This window comes from Mugil cephalus, chromosome 13 (assembly GCF_022458985.1).
Source record: "Mugil cephalus isolate CIBA_MC_2020 chromosome 13, CIBA_Mcephalus_1.1, whole genome shotgun sequence".
Lineage (NCBI taxonomy): Eukaryota > Metazoa > Chordata > Actinopteri > Mugiliformes > Mugilidae > Mugil > Mugil cephalus.
Window position 1 is genome coordinate 15,685,221 of NC_061782.1, and position 27,944 is coordinate 15,713,164.

Sequence of the window (27,944 nt, forward strand, 5' to 3'; positions counted from 1 at the left end):
GACTTTGAGCATAAATTTTAACTGCCTGCTACAAGTGATCTTCTAGCGTGGCGCAGGAAATTTTCCCATCCAGAAACTTATAATATCGCCGTCCACCTCATTGCTGTCGCGATCCCTGATGTTGATAGATCTAGTTTCACAGACGCAGATGTTTGTTTCTATTGACATGAAGGTGAAATAGATTTTCTGAGTGTTCTTTTTCTTCACATTGGTTGGTTTGCTTCATTGTATAAATATTCATTAACATTTTTTCCCAGAATAATTATAAAATGAAAGTGTTCACTGCTGGCCACATTATCATCTATGAAGGTTACGGGTGTATTAAGCAGAATAAAAGCATAATGATAGATTCATAATTTAGATCATTTGGCTGTTTGAAAGCAGGTAGCCTCAAGGTGCTTTCTGTGATTGCTCGCTTCCGATTTTCCCAACTTTTGCAGACAGCGTATTAGTGGTGTTTAAATTTTTCCACTTCGTCAAAGTTGGACGCTTTTTCTATTGTTCACATTTAACCATTGACATCATGTCTCAGCCAAGCGGCAACTACCGGAGCTGAAAAATGAAGCTGAACATGGAAAGCATCAAAACCTGCAGTTCTTCCAGTGACGCCAAAAATAAACATTTCCACAGCCTGGTTGTGAAAACAGCCTTGGTCTTTGTAGCTTATTTTACCTGTCATGGAAATCGTGCAGGGAGTGATGTTTAAATTACCCCTCGTACAATTGTTGTTTAACTTATGTCAAGGCTTGAAGTTATGCATAAATAAGGCCATGGCTTGGTCTTGAGCAACAGGTGGATGCGGCCACAGGTTCCTAGCTGTCTTCTTATTCGTCACACACCCACTTAAGCTCCACGTAAAAGCAACCTCGTTTCACATTTTGATCAAGTATGGCGTTAGGCGGTACACCGTGTACCGTCTACATTAAATTTCCAAACTACTCCTACAGGGAACCTACAGGGAACTTCACAGATGGTTTGACGTCTTCATGTGCAAACACGGGTCATGACCTCCACTCAGCATCCTACTTTAGTAAAGACACATGGTACTGCTGTCAAAATGGATCTTTACTGAGCTGACTCATGATTTTTCATCATGAACTAATTAGCGGTACCTGATGTCTCTAGCGGTATTGGACTGACCTAACCTTTGAAGAGACAGAGTGACTAACGGATTCCCACCACCGCTACTACCAACATACGTAAGTACCTTTGTACAATCCCCCATGTGCAGCTCGGGGAAGTGCAGCTCCAGCTTACAGCGAGTAAATTCATATTTTTTATTTTACGTTCTAAGAGGCTGTTTGTCCCTGTGTATGTGTGTAGAGGCGGGTGTAACAGCGTGTTCAGACACACTTCATCAGGGATGTATGCTTTACTGGAAACTCGGCATTCCAGGAGGACCATAACTGTGATTCATAGAGCAACAAAAACCCTACGAAAACAGTTCAGGTTCACTCTCTGCAACTGATGAAATATGGCAAGATGATGAGAGTAGGTGAGTCATCCACCAAGAAAACAGTTTGACACATTATCTTGTTAGAGCGTCTTGACCCCCCACCCTCCTCCCCACCTGACAAAAAGCCTCCAAAAAAAAAAAAAAAACTCTTATTCCAGGACGCTTTCTTTTTTTTGACATTCTTCCACTTTGTAGTTATTTCCGCCTTACTGGAACCTGTAGTGCACAATTTCAGCCGTGGCTGACAATGCGCTTATCCATTAACACCCAGCTTGACCCTATATTCAGAGAAAGAAGTCTTTAGCTCTCAGTGTGTGCCACCGTCTTACCGTGTGTTCCCTGCCACTTTCACTGTCCCTGTTTAACAAGCCATTTTCATGTCAGAGCTCTCCACTAACTAAAGCAGTTGTTGTTCTATTTAAAAAGAAAAGGTGCATTTAGATTTTAACTGGGCACCGCTCGTTCTTCATCCATTAATATTGATATAAAAGTAATTCTCTCAGCGCCCATCACTTTGTAACACTTCACAGCTAGTGGGTGTTCCAGCCTCTGGTTGCCTTGGTAACCCCTTTGTACATCTCCCACCCCCAAATATTCGCGAGTGAGAAAGGAGGAATTGAATTTGGTGGTGAAGCCGTGGGCCGTGTCTCCCTGCGGTGAACGTCTGGGGAAATCTGTGTTTGCACCATATGTCGATTAACTCTGTGATTGGCGTCGCCTCAGTTGCGATAGCAGTGGAATCCCACTTCATGTAATTCACTTCATTTTTATAATCTATTGTTGTTGCATCTTGCTGAAGTTTGTTAAAATTCCATTGACTCTTGATGCAAACTTCAGCATCTACACAAACTATACACCAGGCTAAATTATTGTTATCTGTTCAATTAAATCACTTTTGCCCTCACAACAATCTCTGGAAAACATACGAACATGAAATGTTCAGTCACATTGTTTGTCTTGACGGTGACAAGCAAGTCTGTGAAGTTTGATTCCCAGCCCGCACAGAAAAAAAAGAAAAGAAAAATAAAACTTTGTGTGGTTAAACGTTATTCTATTTTTATTCTTCTGAACAACCTGATGTTTATCTCATAGCATAAAATACCTGTGCACCCCTGGATTTCACCGGGGGAAAAGAAAACTCCCGGTGCTTGTTTACAGCCACTGCAAAGTATTTCATAAACCGTGCAGAGCTGAAATAAAATAAAATGTTAGAGTAAGAATGTCTGTGGTTAGTGTGCTCAATTCAGTGTGAAATTTATTTGTAGAGGAAAGCCACTGAAAATCGATTGAGCCCAAAAAAAAAAAAAAAAAAGCGCCACATCAGTCGGCGAACTGTGATGAGATTATGACGTGACCCGCCCCCTTTCAGAACTCCTAAATCACTATTAGGGACTATTGGCGTCATAGATAAGACAATGGATGATGAGCAGTTTGGAGGAAAATTGCCACTGGTTTCACAACAGCTGCTGCTGCTGTGAAGGTTGTACGCAAAGACAAAGGAATGTGTTTGCTGCCTTTATCCAATCAGGTGTACTAAGAGTTTATGCTGACACATCACAATGAGGCAAACATGTGTCGGTTGTGTTTTAGAGGCTTTGATTCATCAGCCACAGAGTGGCTCCAAGGACTTCGGTCTCACAGAAACTGCGCTGGAATGTGAAGAAAAAAAAAAAACTGTTGTGGTGTGTAAATAGATTTAATGTACAAATAGTTGGAGTGGAGTTTTGCGGGTGGGTTCGTGCAAGGACGAAGACGAGCACAAGTTCAGGTAGCAAGAGCTTCACTATGGACCGAGCTGATAATTTCCTGTGGAGAAGCGTGTAATTAATTTCAGAGACAGACGAGTAGGGGAGCGCAGCGTTAGTTTCGGGCCGCTCGCTGACAGCAAGCTGTGATGGAATTGCCGGGAAATTAAGTTATTAAATTAGTCATTTGTTGGAATTTCACAAAAGATCTGTTTTGAGAAACTGTTGCTCAAAGTTCACACGCGTCCCTCCAGATGCACACGCGTAAACACACCGTCCAGCTCATTTCCTGTTTTGGTGTCTAATAAGACTTCATAACGCGGCTTTGTTCCGCCAGGTCCGCGTTCGCTTGAATTTCCCCTTTCACATGTAAGTGCTATTCAAATCTTATTCAAATAACACCATGCCCACACAGACAGACTCTTATGATGCAGACAATTTGATATTGAAGTACAGCGCGTTCACTGAAAACATTTAACGACGGTATGCACATTGTTCCGTCGAAAAGCAAATACAGAATGTCAGAAGTAAATGTGTAATGTTAACTGCTACTGCTACAATATCAAAGCGCGCCCTCTCCCCCTGAGGCTGTGTGGCTGTGATAATGGCTGATCATTTGAATGCACACAGTCACGCGCTCCACATAGCAGGGCAGCAGGACAGGCCCCCGGAGCAGACTTCCCCCTGGCTCGAGATCAGATGCGAGTCTGGCTGCATTCCAAATTAAAAGCCCAAATCGTCTTTTGGGCTGACTTTATCTCACTCTGGCGCTGAAGACTTTGCTGATAAGGGGCGATATAAATGTGCTCCTAATAACTCCCAAACAGGAGTGTTTAAGTTGTCCTCTGAACTGCGAGGATCACAGAGGATAATGACCGATTGCCCACCATTTATACTAATAAGTCTCTCTTTTAGACAAAAGCTGACGTTAGTATGTTATCAGCCTGCTCGTTTGTGTATCTGCAGGAAATGTGTGGAACAAGGCTCTTTATTACCCCACAAAGTAAATCTGGAGCAAAGAGCATCCGTTAATTTCCATGCGGAGTCTTTCACACGGACGCCATTAGACTGTGGCTATAAATAAAAGTGAGTTTCAGGGGTCAGCACAGGATGCTGTTTGATTTTCCCTCCTCTCCTTCCATTGGTAGTTTTGAAACAGCACTAAGTGGACATAAAGAAACAGGATGTGGGGGAATTCAAATCCCATAGAGGATAATATACAACCACCATCCCATCCTGGTGGGGCTTGTTCTTCCGGCACTGCTCGTGGGTCATATTACCCAACGCTGTCCCTGTCCATTACAGCAATGGAGGAATGCTGACACTTGACCAAGCACAGTGTTGTTTCATCACCCCAAAGAATAGAGGCATAACCACTTAACGTTTTAGGTGGTACAACACTCTAAGTGATACTGTTGATTCGAGGTCAGCAGCGATACAAAAAAGGAAAAAAAAAAAAAAAAAAAAAAAGACGCATTCTGTCGGGCAGTTTGAATGTTTTGTAGGAGGAACAACCATGGGAGAGACGAGACTGAACCTCGGAGGTCTTTCGGCCGAGCGTGGGACGTATTCGACAGGGAGCGAAAGGGGTTCAGAATATTCCAAGGTTCAAAAATTCACCATCTGCTCTTTATTTGGAGGAAAAAGAAAAAAAAACAAAAAAAACGGGGGCATAAATTGCAGTTCGCCGAAAGGGTGATAGTACGTCAACTCTTAGCAGCTATTTGTATTTATCGCCTTGTTATTCCAAAAGTGCAATGCAACCCCTGGAAAAAAAGACGAAACACCTTGAGTGGAAGAAAATTACGACCGCGCAGTTGTGAAAAACGAGACGCGACCGCCAACACAGAAACCTGTAAATGCAAAATGAAATGAAAACATCAAGACGAAAAGATGAAAGCAGTGCTCTTCGCATTCGAGCGATAAAAAAGAGGTGTGCGTCAAGGTTTTTGTGTATGGATTTGAGACCAATTAATGTTTGACCTTCTTTTTTTTTTTTTTACAAAAAAAAACCTTCTTCAACAGAAGAAACTAAAACTACAAAAAAGACTAATTCCAGAACTGTAGCTTTGTTCAGAAATTGTTTTTCTGTAGTCAAGTATTTTTTCTCTCCGGCTAAAACCAAAATAAACCCTAGAGTTTCAGAAAATACAGATGTAAGAGCTGAAGCCAACAACAAGAACAAACACAAAGAGAAAAGCGGCGAGAACAGAGAGCTAGAGCACCATTATTAATCAGGGAGGATGCGTCTGAATGGATAAGGGTCTTGTTTTAAGTTTAAAGCGTTGGCACTGGAAATAACACAACAAGTGTTTTTTTTTTTTAGATAATCCCCGTAATCCTGGCTGGCAGGATTCAAGCCGCAGAGTGATGCCTGAGTGGCGAGCGCCAACATGGACATGGAGTTCAAGGAGCTTGATAAAAAAAAAAAAAAAAAAGAAAAAAGTGAATTTGAATTGTGGAATGCAAATGTTAAGATATTTTGAGTGCTGTGTTTTGAATAAGCGTGAGCCAAGTGCGGCCACAGACGACACATTTGGATAGATGGAGCTAGCGACGACGTCGCCCATCGGTTGGCGTTGACGCCACACTGAGGTCTAAAGAACGACTTTATGTTTCAAGGTAGGAGCTGAACCTTCCTGAAATGAGAAGCGGCATTACAGCATCGGCACCGTGTGAGCCAACGGGCATCATGCATATTCTACTTGATGAAAAAAAAAAAAAAAAACTGCATGTAAAGTGCTCTACTTGTCAAATCCAAACAATGTGCATGTGTATTCACCGGTGAATGACCCTCTAGGTCTGCCTCATCCAAAGGCTTGTCAATCACCTCAGCCCCGACGTGTCGACCGAGCGAGGCACTAATACCGAATCATTTTCGAAATAATCATTAGTTCACTCGTCTCAAGGAGTGACTTGTGTGATTGTAGAAAATAAAAGGCTGATTTAGTGTTTCATTTCATTTCATTTTCAGAGCCGGCTCCCAACAACCGTCAGTAGCATCGCACTTACACGCGCGGCCGTCGTAGATTGGGTGCGCTCAGCCCCTCTCCTGCTATCCACCTACTTTAATCAGATCAGCATGTAGCTAAATAAAGCAGGGTGTCAGGATGTTGAGCAGCATAAGACTATTGACTATCGTTTCTCAACGTGTGTGCTCAGCTATGACTAAATTACTGTCTGCATTGTTATCCTTGGTGTGGCACCGTGCTGTGCAGTAAAGTGAAAAAAAAAGAAGAAGAAAAAAACTCAGGCTGAAGCTGCAAATAGCGCTTCCACAACAGTGGCTGTCGTGTCTCTCTTTGCCGCTGCCACCAGCTGCCATGTTTACTTAAAAAGCTTCCACTGAATCCTCCGACCGCGGAAGTCTGCATCGTCTCAAAAAAATTATCCTCGTCGAATGTTATCTGCTCCCTGGCAACAAACTCGTGCGGCGCTCTCCTTCTGCAGCCTCGGGAATCCTTACAGTTACCTAACAGGTGGAGGGAGGCGGCAGGGATTCCTTTAACCGTGCCGCTGAAACGCAGTCACGCTGGGAGCCAGTAGAATTGGCACCAAAAATACAAGACGTGGCACAGGAAACGACATGGGCCGTTGGCATGTGTTTTATGTTAAGACTTCTATATTGTGCACGGGAGTAGACTCGTACTAAAGGTGAGTCAAACATAGGTAGACCAATTTTCAGCAGGTATATCGAGACTGCAACTCAGTTCCACTGTCATATTTCTTTGTTTCTATGTCTTGTCAAGAAACGCAGCTGCCACCGCTCTTTTTAAATTGAACAAGAGCAGACAGTTTTGCGTACGCACTGCTCCGTGGATCGGATCTGAGGGTGAGATTGCTGACGTCAAGCTGTCTTCTTAAACGCACGGCGTTTTTTGCTCTGGAACAACAAAATGAAAAGGGAGAGGGGGGGGGGGGGATGCAAGGGGAGTGAGGTGAGAAATTTAAGTAGGCACACAAAGAAGAGAGGATGAGAGGCACAGAGGGACAGCAGGGGAGGAAGACGCAGGAAGACGAGGAGTGACACCTGATGCTACAGTGTAGGTGAGCGCTGCTGAACATCACATCCTTCACATCCTCTTTTTGTTTTTTTGCTTAACTGAGTCACACTCGTGCATGGCTCCCTGCCATCAGTATGGTGGAAAATTACGCCGCGGATTTACACAAGAGGTCCGAGAGACATAAAGACACTAAACAGCACGGGCCAACCAGTTTCATCCTTTTTACATCATTTTACCTCAGAGACAGGGATTTGGCAAGAACCGACTGTAGTGCCATACGTCTAGAGCCTCAAAGGCTCCGACTGAAAGTTACAATCATTCAGTGGGAGTAATCGGACATGCGAGGTGAGATATGACGTCTAAATCCACTTGTCTGGAGCCTCTCTTCTATCTCTGACATTAAAATAAGCCCACTTCCATCCACGCTACTCTACTACTCATCAAACTCTAATTACCGCTGCTGTGTTGACATGCTGATTGATGGCCCAAGCAGGGGGCAGTGAAAATGATCGCTCTGTATTCACACTCCAAATCGCAGCTTTGTAATTAGCCCTTGGCGTACTTGCCATGTGCACATACGGTAGCGTTTCTTCCACGCAGACCGGACTTAATTAGACAGCGTCAGCATCAGAATGCAGATTAATATGGCAACTAAAGAACTACAACAATGGGCCTCTCATTTCTGCAGCCTGCTCTCACTTCAGTAGCGTGCCGTATCACCAGAAGGCATTTATGGGTGGATTATAGATTCACTATCACCGCATGTAATTACTGAAACGTACACATACAGTATTTACATGCAATAACTCAATCATACTGTACACAAAGTCTGAGGAGCTTTAAGCTAACGCGACCATGATATTAGAGGGGAAATATTTAACATCTCAGCTGATTTTGTGCCACCTGTAGTTACTCGTGCCAGCAGAAAATCCAGGTTCGTGGTATTAATAAAGAAGCCTTTTTCCATAGGCTTTGAGCAATTTTATGATTTCATACTGCACACACCAGGAGACTTTGAACAACCGAGCACAGTGAAAGGAGCTGATTACATCGCTGAAGTGGTGCAGCCGGTCACCTGCAGCCCTTCACCTAACAGCTCACTGTGGCAGCAGTTCTTGTTGCATTAATCTCTTTCAAACGGAAAAGCCCAAAAATGTCCTTTGTCTCGTTTTGTCCCATGATACATTTGTCATATCCGAGTGTGTGCACCTTTTGGATAAAGTGGCCACAAACATCTAGTTTGAAAATATATAAATGATGGTAAAGACATCAGCTTTTTGCTTGACAAACAAATGGGAATGGCTCACAATGTGAAATGATGTTATATGAATGAGCACATGACTAAACAAATTTCAGGACGATCCATCTAATGTTTGTTAGTGATCAGTCTACTTTACGTCTTTATTTTCCATGGACTCCGGATAAGTGAGCATTTGGTCTGCTTACAGGACTAAAGGGATCATGGCGATTAGTGCTGATCCTCTCTTACCAAATTTCAATGCAATTTGCCAAATAGTGGTTGAGAGATTTCAGTCCAGTCCAAGGCAATGGACCAACAGACAGACGCTACCATCCACAGGGCCATGTTCTATTATTTCATTACTGGAAGAAAACCTTGTAACATTTGTTCAAAGATTACGTGCTGTTTGATTAGGAGTATGTACTTGGCTCATGAAATAATTTCAAATTTCTCTAGGTAGTGGCTAAAAATGGTTTGTTACCAAGCTTAAAATGAGGCTGTAGGCTCGCTTAGACAAACTGAAATGAGGGGAACTGGACATGTAGAGTTCCTTGAAGACATTTCTCCATCATCCAAGTAGCTTCTTCAGGTCTAAAAGGCTGGTGGTGAGTTGTGGTTTAAACAGGAACATCGTTGTCCATCAGAAAATGTTTGACCCTGTTTTCTTTCCCCAATCAATGAATTTAACAGCCCATTATCGACCAGAGGCTCCAGTCTCAACGTGTGAACAGACGTGAAACTTCTTGAGGACCAGTTGCAAACTGGTGGTAGATTATTTCTCGCTCCCGCTCCCCTGAGAAGGGTTTTCCAGTACGACATAGACCTCAACTCCTTGCTTCAAACCATCTGTTTTCTGATGGACAGACACTAGTCATGCGAGGCTCTGCTGCGTAACACAGACAGATGTCCCTATTTTAACCGCAGCTCCCAGCCCGTTTTTTTAGACGGAAGAAGCCACTTGGTTGAGCGGCGGAACGTTACAAGTCCAGTTGCAGTTCAGCTTGTTTTTTTTGGACGAATGAGACGTGTTTTTCTTAGGTTTGTGAAAGTTGAAAGGATGCGATAGTGATATGCTCCCAGCTGTTAACTACATCATAACTAGACACAAAGCACACATACCGGCGCTTTATTACAGTGATTGGTACAAAAAAAAACGAAGTCTTACGGTGGCGGGGAGAGTATGTGGTGGAGGCAATCAATGCTCACACAGAGATCAAAGAGATGAATTTTAACTGAGGAGACTGAATGGAAAAAGTCAGCAGTGAGGGAAGAGACACTTAAAGTAAACCCTTGTCTCAGGGTGCACTCACACTAGAGGCAGTTGTCTCATATCATGCCAAAGCACAAATGGCCCGCTGGCCCGCACTCACATTACCCTGAACCACGCGGACAAAGGCACCGTTGCCTCCGACACGTACGTCTTTAAGGTACAGAACAATTGCCTAGTGTGAGCGCCACCTCAGAGTCCTGTAAACCCTGAGTCCACCAACAATGAATGGTGAAAATGGCCTTTTCAAACTCACTGAATTCAGGCTTCATGTAGCAATAAAAAGCAAGCGCACTTTCATTGACGATGCTCAGGTAACAATGTTGTTTAGAGCCAGTGTGTGCAACAATTTCTGCTGCTATTGCACATATATATATGTGTGTGTTTCTGTGTGTGTGTGTGTGTGTGTGTTATATGTGGAGGTGCTAGCCTTGTGGAAAAGGGAAGGATTTGTCTGTCACTGTAGCAGAGCAGATTACTTGTGCCTCATCTTGTATCCACCGCCTGAACCTCAGCAAACACAGCTTATCCAGTCACAGCAGACTGTCGGCATTGCTCCCCGGCCTGTGACCACAACCCCAGAATACACTCGCGCACATTCATATACACAATTAAACTCACGGCAGCAAGCCCACAATGCAGCACCCTGAATGCTCGACGCAAAGAATGCCGTTTCAAACATTTGCATAATAATCAGCTCATATGACTTCGAAGCTCTTCTTTTTTTCATAGAGTGTCCGTCTTTCCTTCCTTCCTCCTCCTCCTCCTCCTCCTCCTCAGCTCATCTTATGTCACACACACACACTGTTCTCATTGTCTTTCCAGATGAGGAGCTCTCAGTAGAGGGGTAGAGCCACAAAGGGGATAAAGGCTCAGGAATCATTCACAAATTGCTCATTAATTCTTGCGCGGCGGTGGATTCATTGGACTTTGCGGAGTGAAAATGGGGATCAATTCTTATTCCAGGTCTTGGAGAGAAGAAAACAAAGGGCATCACTCACTAATCAGAGTGAAGAAACCACAGTGAAAGAAAAACAAACCGGGAATGTAAAGAGAAAGGTGGAATAAAAAGGAGCTGGATGGACAGAAACAAAAAGGTGTAAGACAGTAAAGGAAGAGAAGCGATGAGCAAGCGGAGGAGGATACTGACAGGAGGACAGATTGGGGTCAAAGTTGGCAAAATGTGAGGAGTGATAGAGGGGAAATGTGCGCATCTCCAGTCTCATGCTTAGGCGTTTTGAATCGAGAACTTGTAGCACTGTGTGTGCGAGAAAGTGAGAATATGAAAGAGAAAGGAAGTGACAAAGGGAACTACTTAGAGGCAGAGAGGCAAAATGAGAAAAGACACTCGCCGGAGAAAGAGTATTTTCACTTGGTGTTCTGGGCAGATGGTGTTCCGCTCGGCGTAGGTGAGATTATTAGTCTGCAAGACACGCGTGCGCACCCTTCGCACATAAATGACACATTAACTGAAGTTATATTGTAGAAGCATTTCACATTATTAGTTCATTTGTTGGTGAATGGTTGGAGACACGTTCCTCTGTTTTCACTATTTGCCATAAATAAAAACTATGGTGTTTGATATTCATGATAAACCTATCGAATTATTTTACATTTATTATATCAGCTTTTAAATTTTAAAGTCAAATTGCTCATATCAGGCAGCAGAATATTTTCAAGAGGCTCTTTCACAGTACCTGAGTTTTCTTGCCTCAATATTGCATCAACCATCTGCCAAGTAAATAAAAAGCATAACACTATGTTTATAAAGGTAAAAACGAATAAAAAGCAACAAATCTGCATATAAAAATTCATTATACGCGTATGATTAGAAGAAGCGTGCAACTGCCTTTCCTGCTTTTATTTCACTACCGAGCCGGGACATTTCCGTGGCAACCGCGTTTAAGTAGACAGACTGATACCATCTGATCCTGATGGTTCTTTTTGTGCCTCGTTCCAATTACGGACCTCACCTTTTCCCTAGACTGCGCGCAAACCTCCACTGAGGTACTCATTAAAAGTATGATGAGCCAACAGCTTTGAAGAGAACCAACTGCTGCATGTGTCAGTGATGGTATTGCACATAACCTCACAAAAGTAAGCATACGTGTGCACATGCACGACGGCCCAAACCTGATCTTAAATTCTATTTTAGTCCCATGCATTTGAAATTGAGTTACCTTTTCCTCAGACTGATTGAGTCTGAGCCTCTGCAGCGAGTCACGGTTCATTTTCAACATAGCGCTGGCTGCTATACAGCGGGGCGGCTGTTGCATTGCATGTTTGCTGCAAGCTGTTTTCTCAGGGCCCAAACAAACCAAAATCTGTGAGCCTCGACGTTTTACTTAGCCTGAGCCTTTTTCCCAAGATGCTACTTTGACAACTACAGCGGCAACAGTTTGAAATCTGCATTAGTTAAGTTGCCAGGCAACAATGCAGTGCAGTGGATTCGTGCGCTCACGTTTCTGTAACCCAACGCATTCTCTGTTTTCACACAACCCCATTAATATGCAAATATATCACAATAATTACGGCCAGCTGATAGTTTCACAGCAGTGGCCTCTGTAGTTGCAGCTGAAGGTTTGAGTAGAAGCAGTAATAGAGACACAGAAGGTAATAGTGCACATTGCTTCCAATTTGCTTTACATATTGAGTCCTTTCACACCTATGACTCTGAGTCACACTCAGGTGCCCCTGGTGATTACATCTCTAAGCTCTGCTTAACATTAGAAAAGAGCTCATCTTTCTATACTCTACCTCATTTGCCAGCGAGCACTGAGAGCCTCTCTGAAGACCCCAGACTACAGCACATCGAGGGGATGAGTCCGTTAAACCGTGGCATCGCTCAGAACCTCACACGGAGGCACAAATTCATTTTGTATCTGACAGCTTCTCCGGGAAATTTACCAACTTGGATCCTCGGTTTTGGCTGGTGGCAAGTTAGTTAAGATGGTCGCGCAGGGGCATGCGCATAAAATGAAGAGATGAGCAGCAATGTGACAACGTGACGCTGAGGAATGTTAATGAAATTCTGCGAGTTGTTCTGATAATAGGTGAAAATCCCTTGGTGATGCAAAGTAGGCGGGTACAAAATAGAGCTAATCTCACCTTTAAGGCCCTGCTATTGAGGTGACAGTGAACAAGAGCGACTTAAACGGTTGATTAATCTCCGTGCTTGGAGCGTCTGGTTAGCCTAGGTGGAGCGGCATCTTTGTCAGTGTGTTCTTTTCAAATGGGAAGCGGTGAGAAGAGCCTTGTGCTAGCATCAATTTCATCTTCTGCTTGCTTCAACCTGAAAGCGCTAGCAACTGCAGCTTTAAAGCTGGGGGCGACAAGTGAATCAGCTCATGTGGATACGTCTTTAGGTTGAAGAACAATGCTGATGTATTTTCATGTTTTGATAATGCAGCTTGTGTGGTCAACTACGAGGTGACAAAGAGGTGATAGAGGGCTTGTAGGAGCTGAAGATTCAAGATTTAAGATCACTTTATTAATCCCTGCAGAGAAATTATTTTGTATTATTGTATCATTTTGAAGGGGATTATCTCAGGGTAAAATATGCCAGGAAATTAAATGTAAACACACACGTGCACCCCTTCATTACCTAGTGTTCTTCATATTTGATTAGTGACACGTGCTAATAGACGTGGTCTTTCATGCCTGCACGCGCAATTACCAAGCTTCCCCAGCGTCGCACCACATGGAGTTAAAAACCATGAAATACTTATTGATGGAAACTAGTATCTAGTCACAGTGGGTAAACATTCCATTTCATTGTTATTCAGAGGTATGTCTCAGTAAAAGCAGCAGGAAAAGAGAAATGACTGTCAGCAGGAGTGGTTCGGCACAAGCCTCAAAACCAGCACTTCGTTGATTCTGTGTTATTCAGACATTAAAGAACGCCGTTTAAGCCTCACTTAAAACTTCAGCCATTTTTCCTCGAAGCCATCTGTCAGAATATTGTATTAGCTTTGCCTAACAGCGGGTCAAATAAAATAATTGGGACCCCAATTTGTGCAAGGAAAATGTCAAATCCAGAGCGCGCTCTTAAATCCCTAGAACACCTCCACCTCGACAAAATGGTCCACAGTGCATCAATGTTATACGGTAGCCTGTCAAAGAAGCTGTCAATGTACTGTGAGCACTTGGGGCCTGAGGTTGAGTCACACTGTAACATTACCTCTCACCTCGCTTTCCTCACTTCGCTGCCTGCCCTTTGTTAGTAAAAGTAATAATTTTACATGCATAGAGGACAGTGAGTTAGCCCTGCCAAAGAGGTAAGACAAAAAAAAATACATAATTCAGAATCGATATCACGTATGCTTGCGTCTTCCTGCCAGAATATTTTTTGTTTCTTTGGATGCCCTTGTCATACAGGGTTGAAGATACAGGACAAAGCAGGAATCTTAAGCAATATTCAAATGTAAAGTAGGCATCGGGGAATCTAGTACAGTAAAACCTGTTATCACCAGATTTATGTTTTTATTCGAGGACTCTCGACTGAAGCCTCTTTGCATAATTCACTTTTATGTCTCATGCTGCCTGTTGTGCAGCTCCTCGGTTCAGCCTCGAAACCTGAAAACAGGTAATATCGGCTCCCTCTTTAAAGCCCGCTGATGGACGGGCCTTTGGGGAAGCCTTTGCCTGTCGACGCTGGCTCGTCCTCTTTCCAGGACTTTCTTTGTTGTTCTTTATTGAAAACGGCAACTTCTGAAATCCACTCATACATATTTGAGCCAGACGATAAACAGAGGCGTCACTCATCCTGTGCAGACATCCACAGCAACAAAGACCCCAGCAGGGCGCCTTTGTTTGGCAGATATGACTCTGATTATCAGCTTATTGTGCCGTGACATAATGCTGGTTATTTGTATGCGAGCGTATATTAGATACATGTAATAACACTGGGCTGGACTGTTTTGCAAAAACGTGTCCATACAATGACCAACGGTGTATAAAGGGTGCTTGAACATAGACTGGGGGCTGAATTAATCCCCAGTTTAGTCGGGAAAATAGTAGCTGGAACGGCATTGGGTTAACTGAATAAAAAAATACCCAAAACCAGTGTGGATACATTCAAATTAATAAGTAAACCTCTATTCTCAAAGCCAACGGCCTTGTTACACTACTAAAAAGCTAACTATTGACAAAGTCTCAACACGCTCCTGGACAACCACAAAAAAAACAAGTGCTATGCAGTTTTAGACTGAGTTGAATTGCAACTGTGAAAGAAATTGTGGGGAGTTACCATCAAGGAATTATTTGAAAGTAATTGGATGTGATTACACAAGTTATTATCATCATTAGCCACCTGTACAGGTCTCAGCAGATGACACAGACAATCAAAAACCCATCCCATCTCCATGGAAACGTGAGCTTTTGTGTCTGTGGTAATCTGGATTTTTATTTTTTATTTATTTATTTTTCACAGAGGGCCTGCCCCGTTAACAGCTCAGTGGATGCGACCAAAACACAACAAACATTCATTACGGCAGCCGTGGCCAAGCAGGCAACCTCATCATAGCAGCGAGCTAATTCCAGGATCCGTTCTGTCTGTGCAACTCGTGTTTTGTCTGATCTCCAATTATAAGGAGTGTCTGCGATGAAAGATGACTATCCTGAGGTTGTTCAATTAGAGACACATCAATCCGGTCCCCCCGCGAGAGGGAATTCAGCTAAGCGCTTTCTTATTTAAAACATTTTTGAAATGAAAGGACAAGTTAATGCACCATTCATGGTAACATTATTATCATTATTGCTGGAAGTGTTTGTGTGGTTTACTTGTGAGTCACCCAGCTTCAAAAAAAAAAAAAAACCCACGTCAGTCCCGTGGCAAAACATTAACGGCAAGGCTGCCAAGTCTCCGTAATAAATGACACAACTGCCTGACCAGTGAGACACTTCATTTGCTAGGAAAATGGTGTGCAATGTTGAGCTGACGCAGCTGCGTGTTTGACATGGCATAGCACACTAAGGCATCCTGTCAGCGTGGATTAAAAAGTCACCGACTATGATGGGCTTCCACAGACCTCGGCACAAAGTCGTCCCCTTTGGGATAATTCTTTTTACATTCGCTTTAATGCAAAGTAAGTCACGGCCAGGGACAGTAAAAACTCCAGGCAAAAGACATAAGAGAGCGAGAGAGAGACCAAGAAAAGGGAGACGCACAGAGAGGGAAACAGAAAAGATTCAGACAGCAATGATAATGTTCAATGAAGGTAAGTATGTTAAGCCCTCCCTGACGGGCTGAAAATGGAAAATAATTAAGCAAACATTTGATATCAGTGGCATATGACCACTGTTAAATTGAGGCCTTTTTTCCAATTACGCTGCAGTTCTTTCCTCTATCACTGTCAGAGAGGAAACCACAGAGCCCCTCAACAATTATTCCTCTTACAGATTTGTATCGTTCCTTTCACTGTTTCTGTTGTGCTCAGGAGGAACCGATTCATCATGCCAGTGTGACACTTGCTCAGCTGTAACCTTGCATGACGAGTCACTTCTGGTGCAATCATCTTCTCAAAGCCTTTGTCGCAGGTGAAGATCTAAATCTGCTGCCTGGTCATTGATACGCTTTCAGTAAAAGGCCATAGGTTTTTGTAGTTTAAAATATCGTTTCTAGTTTCTACTATTGGTTGTTACTTAAATAAAAACAAAAATGCAATCCATGATTTTGTTACAGTGCCCAACAGTTCCCTAAATGGCAACGCACCATCTTCAGTTCCTGGCTGTGTTTTGCATTTGATTTTCATAATGGCAGTTAAACTCTTTACATATCTCCCTGCAGCCTGCGGATAACAGCAACAAGTGACTTTTTGCAACAGGTCTTTTGCTTAGCTAAAAAACGTACCAGCAGCACAATGTAAAGGAAATACTATACAGGTAAAAGACCTGAGTATGTTTCCTGAGCATATAGGTATTATTTGGAGAATGCACTTAAATCCGCAGGAAAAATTGCCCATTTCACTATAATATAGAATATTACAGTGTATTATACAGCTCTGGGAACATGTACAGTACATAAATGGTAAGAGGGAAAGTACAGTCGAGGTTGTGGGATGTCTGTACATTATTATGTTGTATAGTCACTTTCCAGTCAGTGTGAAAAGAACAAAGTAATTATCCGTAACACACACAAACATTTCTTTCGGCAAAAGTTTCAGTCATCACTGTTGAAAGTGAAGCAGGAACTAGAAAGAAAAAGTAACCCAACTGGCGTTTTTACAGAACGATCCAGGTTCATGGGCGCACAATTATAAATTGCTCACACCGGCGTAGGCTGCGTGGGGAGGTTACTGCGTCTATGTCCGGCCGATGTATAAACCACGCTTAATTTGGAAAGCGGCCACAACTTAACTGTGTGTACTTTTGGTCAAATAGCACCGTACATTCAGTTTACCAAAGGCGCGGCAATGCAAACAACTAGCTGCTCGTTTAGTTGCTGGTATGCCGAGAAAAGCTTAAGATGGTTTAACTTTATTCAAATGAACAGAGAAGTCCATTGCACAGATTGGAGCCCCATCCGATCTCTAGAGACAGTCGGTCGCTAGTGGATGCTTCACGCTCTGGTTGCCTTGGTAACCCTCTTGTATATTTCTAACCCCAAATGCTGAGGATACAAGGTCAAAGAGGATGGCAAGACTTAAAGTCGTGGACAGCGTTTCTGTGTCGAGATCATCCGGGAAACTGCGTTCAGTTGGTCACGTTGATATTTGCTACAGCCAGGAGTTGCACATTTAGCATTACTGTGAGATATTATGATGTTACACAATGCCATTGTGCTAAAGCCTTTAGCTGCATTTATTTTATCATCAAGAGAGTCTGAAAAAAGTCGTGGACTTCTTATGAAACCGATGATGGTAGGGTTCAAGTGTGAAACCACTTTTAAAGTAAAATCAGTAATTCCCGCTGCCAGAAAACAGCTTAGCTGATATGCTGTCGGACAGAACGTGGTGAACTGTTGTAACAAGAGAACAGTGTTTGATGCAATTCATGGATGCAGTTTTGAAGCCAGTGTTTCTGACTTTTATCACCAAACTTTGCCTACTTCTCTTTTTGCACCGTGTTTGCGTCCCTGAAGGTGGTGGCACTCGGCCAGTCCGCTCTCACCTGGCTCCCTCCGCCTTGATTGTTCATGTTTTGTTTGTTCTTTGCCTAATTTGCCTTTTAGTTCCGTACGGCGAACTTGCTTTTAACACGCGCCGCCTTCCTTTCTTACGCCCAGCCTTGAGTCGGTTTGTGACAATCTTACTGTGCCTCAAATTTATTCTCAACGATGTTTGGCTGAATGGGGCATCAGGGAAATACATCACCAACCCAATAATAAAAGGGTGGCCGGGGATACGGACAACAATCAGGTTTCTCGATTCAGGCTTCCTGGTAAAATATTAACCTTTAAATGTCACTGCTTCTCGGTTTATGTTCTTTGAGACCCTTTGAACGGCCATGTTGTTTAGGTTGTTGAGATTTTTAATAGATCCTTGTTCCACTTTAGTTAAAGCACAACTCAATGCCAGAGTCAAGAGCAAGCTATAAAAGTTTCAGCGCAGAGTCGAGCAGTTATAATAATTTATAGCCCATATTTAATCTGTTTTATGTCTGGGAATGTCCAGGTTCACCTCTACATAATAATCAGTCGTATCACACGGGCATTTTCCCTTAGGTCAGACCTCTTGTCAACCATGATGGCTCTCGGGAACCACTTATCACAGATCACGCTGCAAAAATGCCCTCTCGCGAATCCCATCAGTGCCGGAGTGGACGGTGTGCTGATGTTCCTTTTATCAGAGCGTTTACAGTCTCTTTCCAAAAAAAAAAAAAAAAAAACGAAATAAAATAAACTACGTTGCTGAAACAATACCTCTAAAAAAAAAGTACAAAGCATAAAATAGTCAGCAGGAACCCGTCAATGTACAAAGTAAAATCAGTGTGACTGGAGTGAATCACACAGACTCACAGTGTTTTGAGTTGTAGTTCATCTCTCTGCAGGAACCCATCAGTATTGCCGTTTCATTTCTTTCCCGTGATTACTATAATGAGGCCGATACCTCCCCACAAATCCAACACAATCTTTTTCGAAAACTTCTCTTGCGTCCCCTTTTTACCTTCCATGACGTAGACCAGCGATCCCACGTCGCCCTCCTTAATGATACAGCTGTCCTTTCCATACTCCACGGGATACATGCAGTCCACGATCTCTTGGATCTGCGACAGCTCCAGGTTCTTCATGAAGTCATTGTCCAAGATGGCCTCTTTGATCAGATCCTTGGACCTGCAGGCGAAACGAGGCTGTTACTGTGAAAGCGAATACGAACAGCAAATTCGTACGCTGAAGAGAGGAAATTAGGTATCGCACAAACCTCAAACAACAACCTTGTGTGGGATCAAAATGTTTTCTGAGAAGTGAAGGATTCTTACCAGTTCAGTATGCTGCCTGTCAAGGCTTTAAAATGTCCTTGTTTCAAAGACTTCAAGGGGAAATCTTATTATTCCCTCCAAATGCTCCAACTGGTCAATAAATAGCAAAATCCATGTCTAATGGAAGCAGATTATTTCCATTCAGGGGTGCATTTCTCAAACTAATTCGGCCATCAGACTGCAGACCCATTAGGGCATTCTGCAGGTAAGTATTTTTTGCAGTGTCCTTACGCTGAGGTGCAAGAGTGATTTGTGAGGTGGGCTAAAAGGAAGAGTGGGGCAAATTGACAAGGAGGGGCGGGGTGGGGGACGGACGGGATCGTTCATTCATTCATGAATTTCATCACCACGGTCTGAGCTGCTCCACTGAGTCCTGCGTGACGTTAATCATACGTATTATTATCCCACATCCCCAGTGAGTGGGGAAGCCGTTATACCTTAATTTATATAAATACAGAAAGCTCCCCGCTTCCCACGGCAAGTAGGATTCAAAAGTGCTGGTGAGTGCCTCTAGGCTTTTTGTGCTCAGTGCCCTTTTCAGAAACTGATTTCTTGGCGCATTGTTGACGCTGATCACCTGAAGAGCTTATAGCTAAAAGGGCAAATAAGCTGCAAGGCATTTATATTGCAGCGCCGCCACTACGCGCAGCCACCCAGCAGCACAAAGTCCTCCACAAACTTCAAGATATCTGCCGAGCACGGGCTCTGTTTTGAAAAGCGGCCGGCACTGCAGACTCCTCCCGTAATGCTTTATGGTCACGCTGATCTTTTAAGGTCAAACGAATGCTTCTCGGATAAATCATGACACACAAAACAGAAACAGATGCACAAACTGCGGGACGAGAGATGCCAACCTCCCCGGAGGAGCAGATACCACGTCAGGCACGTAAATTCAAATTCCAGCCTTCAACAGCATCTCGGCAGCAAGTGCATCATTTTTTTCTCCTTTCCGCTATCAGCCGAATTATTAGCCCTGCCGCGTTATCAATGAGTCACTGTCATTTCTGCTTTGCTCTGGGCTGTGTCGAGGCAAACAGCTACTTGCATATAAAACTTTGACACTTAAAACCAGCGTCTTCTCATTCGTTTTACAATTTGCAGATCTGAGAGATGTAAAAGAGACTGTGTGGCAATTAACTTGAATCTGTCAAATGCCTGTTGCTGCTCCTGGATTTGAAATCTTTTAGTTTAGCCATTACACCTGTTTGCATCCTGCACTCAGATGTGCCTCCCCAACCTTGTTCCTTTTTCTTCAGGAGGAGAAGAGAACTGAGAATTCATTTCGATGGCTCTCACTTGATTTTAGAAAGCGAACCTCGATGAAGGTGCCGTTTTCTTTTTTTTTTGTTTTGTTTTTTGGTCTGGGCTGATGGTCTCAATTTTATGCCTGGCTTGCAGACTCTACGCATAATTGAGTCAACCATGAAGAACAAGCACGAAATTTGTTATTTTTTCCAAAGCAGACCTCCAGTGTTCGGGAAATGTACCTCGTTGACCCCTTTTCTGTTACATTTACACCCAGGAGATTTATTACGCTTTTCAGTCCCGGACGCGACCCTCGTTGAGCAACATCTTCCACCCAGACCTTTATAAAAACATCTGCCTCCCTCTCCTTTGTGAGGATGACATATTTGCTTTCATCCGCTGGTGAAGTTTGGACTGAGCAAGTTCGGCCTTCCTTAAAAGGAGAAAATATGCTCTTTTAGGGGGAAAAAAGAAGAGGGGTGGCAGAAAAGTGGGAGCGGCGACCAGACTAAAGCGCAGACAGACGGAGAGGGATGGACAGCGTACGTGTATAAAAAAATTCTCTGCGGGCCTTGTAAAGATGATGAAGCGGCTGAGAATGAAAGAAAAATATAAACATTTAGCTATATCCAACAGACATTATCTCTACACTCCAATAACCAAAACATAATGAAAAGAGCTGCTGCAGCCCAGGAGGGCTCTAATATAAAAAGAAAATGCAAAAAATGCAGACCTCTTTTATTTTGCGGGAGGAATAACAGAATAATTGTGTGACGAGTGGCATCATTAAGCAAAATTAATGATTCGTATGAATCAGTCAGAAGTTTGGACACAGCTTCTCACTTTTGACTTGACAGCATATATGTAGATAAAACCATGCACTTTTGCAAATTGCACGAAAAGTGAAAAATGTCCAAAGGAATCAAATTCAGGTAATAACGCTGAACTAATGAGAGAACGCCGCCCAAACACGCTCAAGTCATTTTTGGCTCATCAGTCTCTTCGGTTTTCAATCATACTTTCACACTTTCATGTATGCGCCTATTATGAGAGATAGAAAACATGTCGAAATAGAGTGGAAAGGTGTCGCAGACGCTCAACAGAAGACTGAGGCTTAAGCTGAAAGGTTCGATGGAAGTTCAAGCGAGCACAAAGCAAGAAGTTCATCCGCGGTGCCTTTTGGTTTTGAGATCATCCTCAGAAATCCTTCAGAGCGTCTGCTTCTCGTCATCGTTTTAAATCTCGAACTAAGCTTTTCACTTTATAAATCAAACCCCGTATTAAAACCCTTACGGAAAATGCTACGCCGCAGGATAAGAGTTGATGTCTCCTACACTCTGATACCTTCCAGCCGAGGTCTCACTGAGAGTTTCTGGGAAATGTCTTAATGGAAATGGGGACGTAAAATAATAAGGCTCGGGACGAGGATAATTACCATAATGAAATGGTCACTCTGGTGCTTTCTCCACGTCTGCCACTCCAAGTCAGAGTCTGGGATGGCACTTTTATTTGCGCAGCCAAACAAACAAAGAGGAAAAATAAAACGCCAGAAAGTAATCTGCCTTCTGTGTTCTCCAATGCACAAAAAGCCGATAGCTATAACAAAGACTATTGGCTTTTTGCAGCTCCAATAAATACCCCCTCACCCTCCTCCTTCATTTTTCTACTTTAATGAAATCATCGGAGCGTTGTCTGTTTGCATATCAGCTGAATGATAACAATCATTTCTGAGATGTCTGATCACAAATATCTGGAGGGTGTATTTTTAACTCAAAATACCAGCATACGGATAGAAAGGATCCCTGTACTGGTGTTACTTTTTCAAAAGCGTAGTTAAGTGACTTGCATGTCCTCCTGTTCGTCCCAGAGCCACATTGAGGTTTAGTATTCATGTCCACCAATAGATATACTTCCTGTCCACCAGGGGGGTAGGTGTGAGGTAGTGATTCACAATCACTCAGCCTTTATGTTCAAACCCAACGAGAACGAGCAGCTGTATTACTTCACAACTGAGGGGTAATGTAGTTTCCAGTTTGAGACCTAGACCTGTTGCAGGCAGGCCGAGCAGGAGGGAGATGTTTACTTGAGAGTTTGCAAAAGAGAAAAGAAAGATGATTGTAGATGAATCAAATAAGGTAAACACGCGCAGAGAGGCTGTTAAGATTGCTTGACACGGCATCATAGCTTGTATAAAACAGGCACTGGTACATTGCACAGAGCTGCCACCGCAAGCTATAACGTATGATTCCAAGTCACTGGGTGGCATTTAATTTCTCTCTCTCTGATCTGTGACAGCGCTTGTTGATATTCAGCGTGCGCGGAGAGCACCAACTCATCCATGTGTGCGCTACAGGTGAAGTACCTGCTGCGCCACACGCAACATTACGCACGGGAATCAACAACAACAAAAAAAGGGTGAATAACTCAGGCTACCGAATGGTCGCAATAATATAAAAAATATTACTCTGACTGGTTAACAAAGAAAAGTAAATGTCATAGGGTTCAAAAACCTACTGTGGGCTTTTGTGGTAAAATGGTAGCGTGACATGGCTGAGATCCTGGATGTCGAAGGCGGTGGGTTCGGCCGAAATTGCCTGCCTCTTGGTCCGCTGCTGCTCTTGCAGCTCACTCTGCTTGTGGACCTGCTGGGTCGCCGGTTTGATGACGGAGCGGTATTTGTCCAGCTCGTTCTGCAATCTCTGTATGAGCTCGTCTTTCTGGTCGAGCTCCAATTCCAGTTCGTCGATGAGCGCGTCCCTCTGGCGCAGCTCCTCGATCTTTTCCTGGAGCGCGTACTGGAGGTCGCGCAAGGTGCCCATTTCGATCGCAGGCGACGAGCGACTTCCCAGCAAGTTTATCGAAAGGTATGCAGTCGAGTCTTTTCCCTCTCTCCTCTGCCACGGCGCTCACAAACTTTATCCGGCATGAACAGCTTCGAAGGACGCGGCTCTTGTCTCTCTTGAGGGGGATTCTTCGCCGCTTTCGCTCTCAGGCGGGTGTTAAGAGAATGTACGTTCGGTAGTTTCCGCGATAGCCAATGTGAGCCCGTAAAGCCTCTCCGTTACAACCACGCAAAGTTTAAAGTGTCTGCCTCTCTCTCGCTCCCTCCCTCCCTCCCTCGGCGATGTGACAGTCAGCGAGGACCGTCCTCCCCGAGTGCGTCAGGCTGCGACCCGGAGAGAGCGCATGGCGAGAAGGGCGCCTACAGGAATCTGTGGCACGGTGCAGTCTGCCACTCCAGAGAGAGCAGCGCACGTCTCACATGAATAATGGAGTCAGTGAGGAAGCCAGTGCACGGAAAACCATGTCATCATAGCTCAGTAACTCGCCCGAGGCTGCCGTGCTACAAATAGATGAGCACGGGAGCCTTAATGGAAGCTGAAGGTGATGGAAAACTTAATGAACCTGTAAAAAAAAAAAATAAACAACGCGTTTTCTAGTGATGGAGAGGAGGCTCGTGTGATTGTGATGTGTTGGGCCACTTTTGTTTTGTTCTGTGTTCAATGATAACATGAACACGGCCTCCTACAGGCTACTGAACCCAACTGATGCTTCAGTGCGTGTATTATGAAATAAGAGAATATTTCAGATTTCCCCAAATCTCGGTGTGTAAACCATCCATGATGTGACGGAATCCAAAGTGGAGCAAATTAAGTAAAGATGCTAAAGGCAAAAAAAAATATATAATCTCAGGGTGTCAAACAGTAGCAGCGGCGGAAGCAGACGTGGGAATGCCACAGCCACCGGGGCTCTCGAGTCCTCACGGCAGCTCCACATTCCTCATCTAATCTAGAGTGGTGTGCACTCGGAGCGCCGCTGGTGTCTGTCCCAATGAGTCATCTGGCCTCCTGAGCTCTCATGCGCTCTGGACAAATTCAGAGGAGGATAAACTGCCAAAGACAATCTGATAGGATGAGGAGTTACCGAGGATAAAACAGCAATTACTTTTCTGAGAGGGAGGCGGTGGTGTGGCGGTCTGAAAGGGGAGGGCATGATTTCTTTGGTTGGAAGTAAACGAGATTTGTCGTGGCTGTGTAAAGCATCTTTTTCCTGAGAAAAAAACAAAACACGAAAAAACATAAATAACCGCGCATGGACGCAGATGGCTAAATGAAAGAACAAAGCTGCCCTCTTGTGGCGGGTTTGAGGATCAACTCGAGGAGATGGCACGTCTGCTCCACCGAAAAGTAAACACGACTAATGCATTAGAGTGCAATGGTATTTAAAAGTCGTGTGGAGTGTGTGTAATTGCTAGACTTGTAGTTAGTTTTATGAATACAGATAAAAGAATTCCGGAGAGCAAAATCCACATGTGCACCAACACAGATGCAGAGCACCAAACCTGTTCCCATTCAACACAGAGGCATTCAGTACACATTTAAGCTCTAAGTGAAGCTTTAAATCAGCCAAACAACTGAGAGGGACATCTGTTGAACAAACATGCCACCCAATTGTCTGTTTAAGTCATTCAATAAACACTGCCTTTTTAGAATTTCCCATAAGATTTGTTTTCTCGCTCTTCTCTAAACACAAACACCAGTGAAGCTAGTTCAGCCTTTCTTCTCCAAACTTAAGTACATTTTCTTCTATTTCTGTAAAGTGAAATAAAAAGTTAATTTCACACCAGGAAACTGCAGGTGTCTGGAAATTTCAGTCCCTCCCTGGCCCAGTTGTTGCATCCCCGCATCCTCCCACCATCAAAAGGCCCTCCCACTGCCCTTCAAAGCACCTCTGAGCTTTAAATTTCACCTCTCTAGCCATCCAGCTCAGCCCTTTCCCCTTGCAGATCAATAGAAACAGGATCCGTTGCTCCATGCTGCGGTAATCCGAGCAGCAGAGCGGGGCGGGCCGCCTCCTGGTGCCACGTCCTGGCTCTAATGGGGGTCACAGCGTCTCCGACCCCGTGGCGGCCCAGCGGGCTCGGCGGCTCGGGTGGAAGCTCTCCTCCAGACACGGGGAGCAATCATGGCACCGGTGATTTGCACAAATGCAAAAACGGGTTTACTTCCGTTTAACTGCACAGAGTGCGGTCACATGCAATTAGCCTATTTGCCCACCGAGGCCTAATTTATAGACTTATACATGTATACGGCCTCATCAGATGAGTGCAGACTAAATAAACGGTGGTACCAGCCTCAGTGAAACTCTCTCAATGAACCCAGGTCATTCATGACATCCACACATCATTCAAAAGTTTTCTCCTATGGACTCTTCCTGAGGACTCTTAGAGGAACGCTGAGCATCAGCTAATGAGTGCAAACGAGGACTTTCCGCTTTGTGCAGTTTATTAAAGCAAATGAAGATTGGAAATAGTCTAGCCATCGTGATCAAATTAACCCCATTGCAAGAAGGGTGTGTGCATATTCAATAGGCCCATTTCTCCTGGTGGGCTCCTAAAAAAAGGAAACGCGATGAGGCTAAATAACAGATAAATTCTGAGAGTTTGTCAAACTTTTTCTGGTAACTACAGGCCTCATAAAACTCTAAAAACAGACCAAAAAACCGAGCGCCTAAAGGTGATGAAGGAAGCATATGGTCAAACAAAGCGTTTTCTAATGGAGTATTAAATATCCTCAGACATGCACTTCGGGTCCTCAGCGCCCAGCTACTAAAAGCCAATAATGCATCGCACTTCCTCTTGTCTGCGTCCCGCGGGACCGCCGTGATGGATCTGATCAATTAGGAGCTCTTTCAGAAGCTGCGTCATCGGCTCCAAGAATGAAAGTGCTCGTCCATTCATGCCAAACCTCTCTATCTTTCATTTAGGAGGGGGGAGAAAAAATGAGAAAGAGACAGAAAAGAGGTAGAAATGGGGAAGGCGAGGCACCGGAGAGCCATCATAACACGTGTGTGAGTGCGGAGTTTGGAACAACACATTCATTTTCACATTCCTCCTGAAAGCGTGTTGTGCTCCCAAATGATCGACTCGTGTCTTTCACGGTAAACATTCTGTTCCTGACAGTGAAAAGAAACAAACACGCTTTTAAAGACGGGGCACATGGGCGTAACACAACCACAAAGTACCACCGCCCGCTGAAACTGCCTTACCAGTCGGACTTCGCGTATCTCCGAAACGTCTGCCTTGACAGGTCCTGGTGCGTTTGAGGTTCCGCGGAGATGCCCTGCGCCCTGCGGGTCCTGGGTCCAATAAGTTGAGCGCTGGGCAAAACAGACTGACATTTGTGCAATTTCCTCTTCAGCTCTTGGATCTCGTCTTCTCGGTCCGCGAGCCGCCTCTCCAAGTCCCGTATCCTCTCCTCCTTTAGCAGCAGGATCTTGGCGAAGTCGTCCTCCAGGTCACTCATGTTGAAATCTGCGTTCAACTTTCCGCTGTCGATTCTCTCCGGCGGCGATTTGGCGTTCAACTCCCGGCACGCAGAAACGCAGATGCCCCCTTTTTTTTAGATGCGCGCAGACGGGGCGATGATGCTCCTGTAGAGTCCCCCACTTGTTTATTTCAGAAGAAGAAGGGGGGGAAAAAAAACGAGCAAAGCGATGCGTTTAGAGCCGGCGACGGAGCAGCGCTATACCCTACAGTCCACCAAGCCTCCGGGGAGCAGCCGATGATCCTTCATTGAGAAACCAATTACAGCAGCTGTTCCTCTCAGAGGGCGCAGGCGGGCCGTCAGACTGGACACTGAAGAGCCGAGACAACTCCTGTAGTTCACCGCCTCTCTCGCTGCAAACAAACCAGATGAAGCCCTCCGCTGCTGCTTCTGCTTCTCCTCCTGCTGCTGCTGCTGCGGTCAAATATTTGTTTACCATCTATGTGCACAGGCCCCCAGTGCGCACACATCACCTCCCCGACCTATGCCATTGAAAAACAATCAATTGTCCAGTGCTCGCTTGATGGGACAGTACATTGGGCTACAGCTAGTTTGCATTGATCACATTTTGTAGATGGAGTAATAACGCATCATAAAGTTATGAACGTAGCCCTCAAGGCTGAATGGCCCTTTACATTTCATTTCATTTCATGTGCCTTCAGTGTGCACTTCAGCATTATTATGGAGGTTTGTTTGTTTTGTTTTTTTTTTGCATTTTTGTCAAGTTTAAAGCAGGTCTGATATCATACACGAACCTAAATGATGAAAAAAAACTTACTCAAAGTGTTTGCCGAAATGTAGATTTTTCTCCTAAATAATAATTATCGAATAAGATGAAGCGAGAGGCTGTTACTGCTAACAAAGACAAATAATAATTGCGAACTAGATACAGAGTGTGTTGTCTTACTCATTAATTAGAGCAGTTACTGCACACAGTGGTAACAGTGCTCATCACTTTCACCCTCAATTTGCCGCAGACTGAAGAGCTCTTCAGCTAATATACCATCTCTTCTCTCGCCATAACATTAATCACTGAACCCGGCCAGTCATTTCTGGATGCCATATTTCATTTTGCTGCCTAAATCTGTTTCAACTGAATGAATTCATTGAGAGAGAGAGAGACGGGAGAAGAGGGGAGGGGGGGCTCATGGGCGCTAGGGGGATGTTTCATTAAGATTCTGGGTTAAAAATAGAGAGAACAGATACTCACTTTCCTGGTGTAGTTCAGCACGCCTCACCCTTGT

The 27,944-nt window shown here is 44.1% G+C and overlaps 1 protein-coding gene and 1 long non-coding RNA gene across 3 annotated transcripts in view; one reads left to right on the forward strand and one right to left on the reverse strand.

Moving 5' to 3' along the window:
* LOC125019106 (cGMP-dependent protein kinase 1) overlaps positions 1 to 27,109 on the reverse strand; it is an 84,858-nt gene extending 57,749 nt beyond the window's left edge. The window contains exons 1-2 of one of the 2 annotated variants that reach the window (XM_047603619.1): positions 26,423 to 27,109; positions 18,817 to 18,983 (exon numbers count right to left, since the gene is read on the reverse strand). In XM_047603619.1, the coding sequence (XP_047459575.1) occupies positions 18,817 to 18,983; positions 26,423 to 26,679 (424 nt within the window). In that variant the 5' untranslated portion in view covers positions 26,680 to 27,109. Of the gene's footprint in view, positions 1 to 18,816; positions 18,984 to 22,888; positions 23,463 to 26,422 lie in introns of those variants that run through there. The other variant, XM_047603618.1, reaches the window with a different exon arrangement.
* LOC125019107 lies at positions 1,153 to 6,792 on the forward strand. Its single transcript, XR_007114019.1, has 3 exons — positions 1,153 to 1,199; positions 1,324 to 1,495; positions 6,176 to 6,792. It is a non-coding gene; the product is annotated as an uncharacterized LOC125019107 (long non-coding RNA).
* Positions 27,110 to 27,944: the final 835 nt, after the last annotated feature.